The following is an 11,268-nucleotide window of genomic DNA, read 5'->3' on the forward strand; positions in this document are numbered from 1 at the left end:
ACACTGACTGAACTCAGTGAAAGAATTTAGTCAAATGTTTAAAATGATTATTAAAGCCTAAAAATAACTGGGTTAATAATTTGAATTAATTAACAAATTATGCATAAAGAGACCCAAGAAGAAAACACTTCACCCTACTTGTTGTCAGATCCAGATATGAAAAGATACTAATGAATAGGATTTCGCTTTGGGATTTTTAAATCTGCTTGAAAAAGTTAAAATGTGAGCCAATTGTTGATGAGTAGCCATTCTGGGTTCATCTTAGGTAGGTACATCTTCAGATAGCCTAGTTATTTTCCACAGGAGCCATGTGTTAACTGTCTGAAAAACTTATCATCAATCTCTGATATTTTGGTCGAAAGAGACACTATTCTAATCGATCCTTTTAAGGCAAATGCAGACTCACTCGAAGCGTGTGAAAAGTACACCGATTGGACCATCTCGCTCAAAGAGTAACTTTCTGGAGATTCATTTATGAAGCAGCATATACTGTATGTGTTCATTTTGCATTCACAACTTGTCAGCAATATTTATGGCAATAAGTTATTCATAAAGACGGAAAGGAGGGAAGAAGGGAAGAAAGACAGTGAGAAAAGGAAAGACAGAACGAAAGTAAGAGAGAAAGAGAGAAAAATATAAAGTAAGAAAGAAAGCAAGAAAAAGACAGAAATAATCTCTCAAACATCAGCATAGGAATGTAACATGACTTAAACTCACCTAAAAACGGAATGGCCAATAAGATCGTCATCGCAGCATCCAACAAAGACAATCCGTCCCTCACTATCCCAAAGCTATGGCTCTCTTCTTTCTCTTTACTTCTCTAGGTCGACTTCACAGTGACTACAGTATGACCTTAAAGTGGATCGACTCCTATAACGCATGTCTCAGGCACGCCGTAGCAATATTCGGGTTCCCCCCCTCTCTTTCTGTTCATTCATAAAGACCCCCGCATCCCGGGTTTAGAATCGCCAGCAGCAATGATGTTCAAGCTCTCCTCGGCTTCACCGTGGATTCGTGTCTGGGGGTCCTGGGCTGTTCCTGGTGTTCCTGGAATCCACACGCAGCCTCTACGTCTGAGCTGCGCCCGGGACATGCGTTGCAAAAAGGAGGAGGTGCAAGGTGTGCGCGCATGAAGCACCTTGTACAGTAACAGTTCGGGACTACTGCTTGTAGCCTCGCGACGCTGCTGCTGCTGCTGCTGCCGGCGGAGGAGGAGGAGGAGGAGGAGGAGGAGGAGGAGGAGGAGGATTGGGAGGTGGATGTCAGTGCGTTCTCATACGGGACAAGCATAATGATCGCGTCTGCTGGTCCCAGGTAGTAGCGTGTAATCTATCGCAGAGGATAACAAGATTCACGACGTGTTTTTTAGTGCACATGAGTTATCTCACGATAATGTGGGATTTCACCAGATGTATGTTTTGCAAAGTTGTCGTTGAAGAAAATTATTTTGAGAGCTCAGCGGGGGAAAAAAATAGACCTCTGGACGTATGATGCATATGTCCAGAGTAATTCAATTGGGTATATCCTTGCAACAGCACGGACCTTCTCTTTCAAACAAAAAATAATGATTCATTGATATCCAAGTAGGCTACACATTTCACCCGCTGATTTATAAACACCCCAACAATCGTGTCTTTTTTTAGTTTTTCAATCTGCAGCACGAGCTCGGCTACACGCTGCGCGCTCCCTCATTCGAAACCGTGGAAGGGTTTTGTTGACAGCGAATGGTGGCAGGAAAACGTGCCAACTGATGGCTGGAGTGTTGTGATTAAGCAGTAGCCGCTCTATTTGTGCGTGTGTGTGTGTGTGTGTGTGTGTGTGTGTGTGTGTGTGTGTGTGTGTGTGTGTGTGTGTGTGTGTGTGTGTGTGTGTGTGTGTGTGTGTGTGTGTGCATGTCTGTGTGCGTGCGTTAGAGAGAGAGGTGATATATATATATATATATATATATATATATATATAGAGAGAGAGAGAGAGAGAGAGAGAGAGAGAGAGAGAGAGAGAGAGAGAGAGAGACACTGTGGATGGGGGTTTTGTTGACAGCGAATGGTGGCAGGAAAACGTGCCAACTGATGGCTACTGTATAGCGGAGTGTTGTGATTCAGCAGTAGCCGCTCTATATGTGTGTGTGTGTGTGTGTGTGTGTGTGTGTGTGTGTGTGTGTGTGTGTGTGTGTGTGTGTGTGTGTGTGTGTGTGTGTGTGTGTGTGTGTGTGTGTGTGTGTTGCCTGCGTGAGTGTGTGTGTGTGTTTGTGGGTGTGTCTGCGTGTGTGCGTGCATGCGTTAGAGAGAGAGGTGATATATATATATATTAGAGAGAGAGAGAGAGAGAGAGAGAGAGAGAGAGAGAGAGAGAGAGAGAGAGAGAGAGAGAGAGAGAGAGAGAGAGAGAGAGAGAGTCTTAGCCAATCCAGGTGAGAATAGACGCTAGGCCTAATGGAGCAGGACGCGCTATTATCTCCAAGTGATGCACGGTAAGATGAATAACATATGTGCAAAGTTAAAAAGCATGGGGGACTTTGAGAAGGCCAGGGTGTGTGTGAATGACGACGATTAACCGAATTATGTGGGGAGATACAGAGACAACATCTCTTTAATAAATCATATCATTAAATATAACTCAATTAAACAAAGTGGCCTGAAGTGGCTTGAGGTGACATTGGGTTCTGTTTGATGAGCAAATAATAGTAAGAATTACATGGACATAATGATGAAAATGATTAACTGCATGACAGTACTTCATGTTTTTGAGAGTAATCCTTCAACATGGAGTTCTCTTACAGTAAACACATTACAAGTATTGTGTTGTGATGTCCCTTCGCACCACAGAAACACTACATCGTCATTCAACAGAAGCCATTGCCACAGACTTTGTACGCATGCACACACACATACACACGTATATTGTGTGAATTTTTTTGTTTTTATGCTCCAATGATAGGGAGCTCCTGTTGGATACATCTCATACAAGTGCATGTGTGTGTGTGCTTGTGTGCATATGACACATGTATGTCTGTGTCAATGTCTTTTTGTGCATGTGAGTGTGTATAGATGTGTGTGTGTTTGTGTGCATGTGACATATGCATGTCTGTGTCAATGTCTATTCGTGCATGGGAGTGTGTATGTATGTGTTTGTTTGAATTGTGTGTGTGGATATATGCATTACTGTGTATATGCATGCACGTGCATGTACATATGTGTGTGTAAATATGTGTGTGTGTTTTTGTACATGTATGTGTGCATTTGTGTTTGTGTATGTGTTTGTGTGTGTGTGTGTGTGTGTGTGTGTGTGTGTGTGTGTGTGTGTGTGTGTGTGTGTGTGTGTGTGTGTGTGTGTGTGTGTGTGTGTGTTCGGGTGTGATTGGGTCTGTAAATATGTTCATGTGTACGTGTGTGTGTGTGTGTGTCTTTGTGTGTGTGTGTGTGTGTGTGTGTGTGTGTGTGTGTGTGTGTGTGTGTGAGTGAGGATGGTCCTTCAGAAGGCCGGCCCCTGCAGCCCGCTGGCAGAGGTTCTGTGGGCCTATGGTCCACCACAGTGTGACAGGCTCCTTTCTCCTTCTGTTGCCTCCTTGTGTCACTGTGTGGCCTGGGTGTGTGTGTGTGTGTGTGTGTGTGGGTGTGTATGTGTGTGTGTGTCTGCGTGTGTGTGTATGTGTGTGTATGCTTGTTTGTTTATGTGTGAGTGTGTGTTGTTGTATATGTTTGCATATGTGTGTGTGTTTGTGTGCCTGTGTGTGTGTTTGTGTTAATGTGTGTGCACGTGTATGTGAACGGATTTGTGTGTGTGTGTGCATGTTCGTTTATGGGTGTGTGTGTTTGTAGGTGTATGTGACTGTACGTGTAGGTGTATGTGTGTGTGTGTGTGTGTGTGTGTGTGTGTGTGTGTGTGCGTGCGTGCATGTGTCTGTGTGTGTGGGTGGGTGCGTGTTTGTTTATGGGTGTGTGTGTTTATCTGTTTGTACGTGTATGTGAGTAGATGTGTGTGTGTGTGTGTGTGTGTGTGTTTGTGTGTGTGTGTATTCATGGGTGAGATGTGTGTGTGAGTATGTATGTGTGTGTATGTGTGTTTGTGTGTGCGTGTTTGTTTATGTGTGTGTGTGTTTGTGTGTGTCTGTGTGCGGTAAGTCGTTCCTCCTCTCCTCCTTCTGTCACAACTGGCTCCGATGCTCACAGGCTGCGGTTGCACTTGTCATTTCCATGCGGTTTCTGAGATGTGACTTTTAAGAACCGCTTTTCGGAAGGGGGGGCGAGGAGGAGGGGGAGGGAGGGGGAGGGAGAGGGGAGGGGAGGGGAGGGGCACCGTCAAGCTCCCGAGCGTCAGACGAACGACATGATTCCTTTCTATTTTGTCTTCATCCCCGTGGCTGTTTGATTTCACTCTGTATTTCCATTAGGGGGGTTTTCTATGGGACTTTTGTGTGTGTCTGTTTCTGTGTGGCTCCAGACCAGGCACAAATCAGATTATATTGTGAGCCTGGTCACTTTGAGGTCTGACTCAATGCATCAAAGAAATACATATTTACGCGCCAGCATATATATTTGCACTGGCCCGTAGACTCTGGCATCGTCTGATAATCCTGAACAGTTGTGAGGTTGTTAGGATCTGACACATGAGTGGGCTTGCCTAACAACGGCGAACACAACAGCGTTTTTTTTGAAAGGTAGAAAATCAAGATATGAAGAGAGACTGAATTTAGTGACGGAGCTTTTTGAAGCATTGTTTTCGTCGTGCTTATTGTTTCAGCGGAATGGGAGCTATTTATGTATTTGTGGCGGGAGAGACATGCTTTCTCCGACAACAGTTTACAGGAAGACATGTTCACGTGAATAGGCTCATAAATATGAATGCATAGACGTGGTAACGTGTGAGACGTGTATTATCTCAGGAGAACTGGGGTGGAAGGTACTGTCTGAACAGTTCACCATAAGAGTTTCATCAGAGTAGAACCCAACAGACTTGTCCTGCCCTTGCACTGGCTTTAACAATGCAGCGTGTTATCTGTAGGAACAGATAATGTGTTGGGGGATGTGGGATGTTATTTTAGGGGCCTTTATATTGGGGCCTTGGTGATGTTTGCAGTGCAAGTATCAAAGTGTAACATACCTCAAGATCAAATTTACATGTGGAACTGAATGTTTTATAAGCAGTGATTGAGAGCTGACATGGTCGTATGTAGAATAATGTCATATATTACAGTACATTTTCTGTGTTTTTGTTGTTATTGTTGTGGTCTCATGGTACATGTTGATGGATTCATTTTTATTTCTGGTTTTGCTTTATGACAAAATGCATTGCTGTTATGCTGTATCAGGCATAGCAAGAGAAAGAAGCAAAACAGACTTTTCTGGTGCGTTGAAGAAGAGTGAGGTAATGGTGATAAATATGCGCAAAATATCTGCAACGTCACATCTCAAATACATTTGAAAAACCTGTTTCAGAATAACACCCCTAAAGTGAGATCTAAAGCAAGTCACATCCTTATCCCATGAAGTTTGACGCAGATCCCAAAACAACCCCATAAATATTCAGCAAGGCGGGGTTGCAATATTTGATTTGTCATTCTCTGTACTTTGACTCAGCTCAGCACGTTTTTATTATCTGACTCAGTAGATCTTCTGTCATTTGTGCCTCTGGTCTGAGTTTATTGTGCATGTTGCCTTTTCATCATTCAGGCTATTTAAAAACTGAAAACATGACAAATACAATCATATTTATATATAATCACCAAATGTGTTCTCATTTTTCCATGTCAAGGCTTTGAAAAAAAGCTAAAAGGAAAATCTATTTGAGTCACCGGTAAAGGACAGACAAGCACTAGCTTTGTCTCTGGACAAGCCCTGTCAAATTCACCTTTTTCAGCTTCACTGGACGCGGATTTCTGACCTGCAGCACATCAGCTGTTGCCAATGTTACTCGCTGAAACCTTTTTTCTTTTTCTCCCCCTCATTCCATTTCTCAAGGTAATTTCACAAAAAGGCCATGCCACCCAATGGCCATATCCGCAAGCTCTGACGATAATGACGACCAAAATGGCCCAAAAATGTCTGAAACACTTTTGTCTTGCTCTAAAGATGGATCGTAGTGCAGGTAGTGCTTCATGTTCGCCACAAAGACAACCTCTGCAGCTTTGTGGGAGTACAAAGCTATCTTATATATTAAAGATGGGACCGAAACAGGCTGCATAGCTTGGCATTTACCATATGTAAGTCGTTTACCCAACGCAAAGACAAATAACCCAAAGTGGACGCTGAAAGGAGGTTATGTCTTTTTATCAGAGCTGATGATGTCATTACCATTCCACCATATGATCAATAAATGTATTGCTTTTCCATATTAGTTTGTTCATTATTGAAAAGATGAATGAATTAACTAATTAATGTATTTATTAATTATTGAATCAATTAATTTAATTCATTTTAAGGAAGTGGAGTTTAGTAACATTGGTTAAATTGTTTTTAATAGTTCCATTCCTTTTCCAACAGTAATGTTCAATGCAAATTCAGGCAAACTGTCATGATGCCATATTGTTGTTTTGTCGAGGATGTGAGTTCATCCACAGTGTGTGACTCACACGCTTAAAAGTAACATGTATCATGAGGTTAATGATGTTTATAAATGAGGGTAGTAAAAATAATATTTATCAAAGAATCCACTACAGACATGGACAACACCGTAAAGTGTGATCATGACTGAATGACACCATTAACAGTAATGGATGCATTAAATATACAGTGGAGGAACACACACACTACTGTGTAAACATTGCCTCTCACAGGGCTACACCAACTAAGATTTGCATTGATTACATCATTTAGGAAGGCTTTTTAAAATAGAGTCGTCAATGAGACCCGAAATTGATTATAGCTCCCATCGATTCACGTGGGCTGGGCCAGAGGCTCATCGGATATCCTGTTTGTGCTAAGTACGAAAAAAATACGAGCGAGTATTCCTTTCGTTGTGAGCCCCCGACATTTTGGCTGGATCTTTAAAAGGTGGCGGACTCTGTCTCCGTCCGTCAGCCAACTGAATCATCAGAGATGAGTCACGGCCGAGTCGGCCAGCCACAGGAGTCATCTACATGATGGGATGTGTGTTGACTGTGAAAATCCTCTTGAAATAGCGGCGGGCAGAACAAAGAGAGGCTCATTAAAAATGTATCAAGGGTACAGCGCGGCCTGTGTTTCTCCTTGCTCAGGGATTCTCTGTGTCTCTATAAAGGCTGAGGACATTACTGCCATTCCCAACATTGGACTTAATGCCTCCCCATTTGTTGCAAGACATTAGGGCATGGCTCTTTGCATGGCCTCATCATGCGCAGGCTTCATTATCCATGTTCCAGTTTCGGGCACACCCTGAGATGAATTGAGTGATGATGGTCTCTTTTATTTAGATTTAATATCTTCGTGACAAATGTATGCTTTATAGTTTTGATTGAGCTTTTGCACAAAAACACACACGCACAAAAACAGAAAGACACACACACTTCCTCTTGTCCTTGAACATGTGGGTGAAGACCTCTAGTGAAAACATGGTTTCACATTTTCTGTGTTCTGTGTGGTCTACAGATGGGTCCAGATTGTGTCCCCAATAATAACGACCCTTGTACGCCTCGTGGAGAAACAACCACCCTCACACCCCACACCACCACAAGACGATCAGAGGCACAACTTTCCTGTAAATGCTTGCTGTAACAACGGAATTTCCCTCAGGATTAATAAAGCGTTCTCTTTTATAGGATAAGATAATGCTCAAGACCATACAGACATGATCGGGAATGCTCCATCTGTCCCATCCTGCTGCCTCTCCTTCGGCAGGTTTAAAGGGTTGCGTCACCCTAGGGTGCCTTTATGAGTGACACTGAGAGAGAGGGTACTGACGCTGTGAGGCCTGGGACGTCTCCACAGCCAGCACAGGCACCGATATTGAACCGCTGTTCTTAACTCAAGAACTGTATCAATACTCGTATCTAACGGATTTAGGAGATCACTTTAGAATGTCAGCCTAAGTGCAAAATGTGAAGAGATCTAATATCAAAAGCCGGCAGGACTACCATCGAACTTTCACTATTTTCACTATTTTCAAAAATAAATACAAACGTTGGAAGAAATGGAGAACAGGCAGAAAACACATCAACAGAAACAAAAGGAACCAACACACAGAGGCAGATAGGGAACTAAGATAACAAGGAACACGGGCGGACACAACAGCAAGAATCATTTCAACAATTATAGTCATGTTCTAGTCGGAGCAAACACAGGTGTATCTCATGACGTTAATTATGGCCACTGACATACCTGTACACACCCCTAATAAACCTAATGAGCGACACCTGCTGCCATCCCTGCTATTACAGATCTGTGATGAAGGCCTCTATGTAGTAGGGGCAGGATGGTGTTACAGTGGTTCAAGCCCTTCGATCTGAGACGGCAAACAACACTAGCGCTTTGGCCGTCTGCCCCTGTTATGCTTAACACTTTACAACATATGCAGGGTACAGTGGTCCCAGCAGGCGAGTTTATGTGTGTGTTGGGGGGGGGGGGGGGGGGGTTAAAGTGCGGCGATCCTTCCCCTGCCAATTCAATCCGGCTTCTCGTGTGATTTTAAAATGTTTAAAGCGTGTCACCTAGTGAGTCCTGCTGCAGTAGCTCACGGCCCCTTAAGTTGTGTATGTTAATTTGTTTGTGAAACACTGATCACATTAGTGAGCAGTGGTGCAATGCAGTTGCTTGGCTGCTGAGTGTAGCCTTTTCCATACCAGCGGATATCCCATTAGCTTAAGAGATTTATGAACGGGGGCTGGACAATTCCAACGCACACTGTTGTGCTTTCAACGGTGAGTGAGGGTCAATGGACACCTTGGCCAGGCAGGCGTAGGGTTATCGGTCATGCAAATTTGTTTTTAAGGATTCACCCGAGAGGACATGGTCAGTTGTGTGTTAATCTAATGCAGTAAGTGATTTACGGTAGTGCACGTTTGCATTCAGTCTTTTAGCATAAGCTTTTTTTCAAAGCGAACCTCATAAACTGCGTGGAATGCACACTCGCTGTAGGCCTATCGTACAAGTATCGGTGCTGTAAGAGATACTTTCTTTCTTGCCGTACAATTGTTAAAGACACATTTATTAATGTCAACATTATTATCATCCTCATAATTTGACGAAAGGTGTCAAATCATTTGTGTGTGTTTGTTTTGTTTTCCTTGTTTAGGGGAAATCTAGAGAAAGCCCACTTCCACTTCCACTTCCACTTCCACTTCCACTTCCACTTCCACTTCCACTTCCACTTCTACTTCTTCCTTTCAGTGAGCTGGTCCGCTGAGGAGCGCAGATGCTGCCTTCAGACATCCAGTGTTTTATTAGTCTGTGTCCGGCGTTACTTCACCGCCCGGGGACCCCTCTATTCCAACCACCGGCCTAGATTGGTTTCTCCGTGTTATGAAAGGGCCAACTTCAAAAGCTTGCAAAGCCTCGCTGCTGAACCCCCCCCCCCCCCCGTTACCCCCCGCCCCACCCTCCCCCACGATTATGATGAAGGTCTTCTGAAAAAAGGAAGATGGAGGACAAGCAGGGGGAGTTTAGAACTTATTACGGCTGACCTGATTAAAGAGGACGTCCTGAATTTGGCTGTCCGTCGGGACTTTGAGGCGGAAGGTGCGGTCGGAGTTAACGAGCTAGCTGGTTCTACTGATGGCGGCGCAAGCTCACAGGGTCATGCCACAGCTACTTGTGCTCATGGACAGAGAGTAAGATCTTTAAATGTGATGAATCTGTGTGTGACTGTGTGTGTGTGTGTGTGTGTGTGTGTGTGTGTGTGTGTGTGTGTGTGTGTGTGTGTGTGTGTGTGTGTGTGTGTGTGTGTGTGTGTTTCATTGTAATTGGACCTGAATAACAAAAGGCTTTCATCATGTTACCAAAGGTTCAGAGCACTATTGCTACAGAACATAATTAAGTGTGTATCCGATTTTTTCTGTCCTTTATTATCGAGAAGTGGCTTTCTTTCTCCATCCCCCCCCATTCCCCCCAACACCCCCTTTCTATTTCAGGCATTGAAACCGGGATGCGTATGTGTCCTATTTGCACAGCCAGTGTTTTCTCTGGGGTACTCAGCTATGAAGATTTATGCCTGTAAATTCATTACGGTTGGTCGTGAAGTTTCCAGTGTGCATAGGGGCCGCAGCAGATCCCTTTGGTTGAGTGGTTTTAACATTCCTACAGAAATGAGTGAGGGGGGGGGGGGGGGGGGGGGGGAAGCCCTTTACAAGTGAGAACTGAACACAGACGTAAAGTTGTCTCTGTAACATGTCTGTCAAAGTGGCTTGTGCCTTCCTGTGCTGTGAGCCTCCCATAGGCTGAGTCCCCTGACGTCCACGACACGTCTATGTGTACTGTAGCTCTGCAGTGCTGAAGCGGACGTTTTATCACAGTCTTAAAGCACTATGTACAGCAGAAGCCAAAATCTGGGTTTCAATTTTCATTGGGTGTAACTAGGTTATCCGGTGTAAATCAGTCATTCACCTCAAATTTGCACCAGCAATTTATTTTACTGAATACTGCTATATCTGTATAACATTAAAGCTATGATAAAATACACGGTATGCATAATGGATGATTATTAGCATTAGCTGTTTATTTTTTACCACACTTTGACTGATTAAGGGAGAAAATCTATGGGTATGAATTACTTACCTTTAGCTCATGCGTTTGAATTATTGATGTTCAGAGACTTAAGAATTTAAGATGATTTTTCCCGTTAATCATAGTATTGCTGTGCCTACAGGATAATTTATTAGTCCGGTTGAAAAGTATGCCACACTATTGTAATCATGTTACTTATTTATAACTGTCGCTGCAACAGCTATGTGTAAATACACAACTAGTCTACTCATAATGCAAGGGTTTACTATATTGAAAGTAGAAAGTGGCACAAAAAAAACTAGTTTGGAGCCCACCATCGGCAGCATAGTTTGCGGAGAAAAAAAAAGAGTGAATGGAAAAATGAAAATAGTGAGTGAATTCTCTCACATTTTCTAAAATTTTCTCATTCCCATTCTAACTCCAAATATTTGTTCACTCTTTTTTTGTTTCCTTGAAAACATAGGGCAATGATGTTGGTTTTTGAAACGTGACAATGTGAGTTGAATTGTAAGGTCAACTTTAAACTGACCAGCCCACCTGTTTGTTGGCTGTTGCTTATCAGCTTTGGTAACACATTTTCAACTTCCACCTAAGGGCGCTCTGCATGGAAACTTAGTGATGTAAATTTGGAAAAGTA

At 43.3% G+C, this 11,268-nt stretch overlaps 1 protein-coding gene across 1 annotated transcript in view; it reads right to left on the minus strand.

Moving 5' to 3' along the window:
- LOC132461735 (CXADR-like membrane protein) overlaps positions 1–1,191 on the minus strand; it is a 56,818-nt gene extending 55,627 nt beyond the window's left edge. The window contains exon 1 of the mRNA XM_060057053.1: positions 718–1,191. Within this exon, the coding sequence (XP_059913036.1) occupies positions 718–748 (31 nt within the window). The 5' untranslated portion in view covers positions 749–1,191. The remainder of the gene's footprint in view (positions 1–717) is intronic.
- Between the last annotated feature and the right edge of the window lie 10,077 nt (positions 1,192–11,268).

The sequence above is a fragment of the Gadus macrocephalus genome, chromosome 7 (assembly GCF_031168955.1).
Source record: "Gadus macrocephalus chromosome 7, ASM3116895v1".
In the NCBI taxonomy this organism is placed as follows: Eukaryota; Metazoa; Chordata; class Actinopteri; order Gadiformes; family Gadidae; genus Gadus; species Gadus macrocephalus.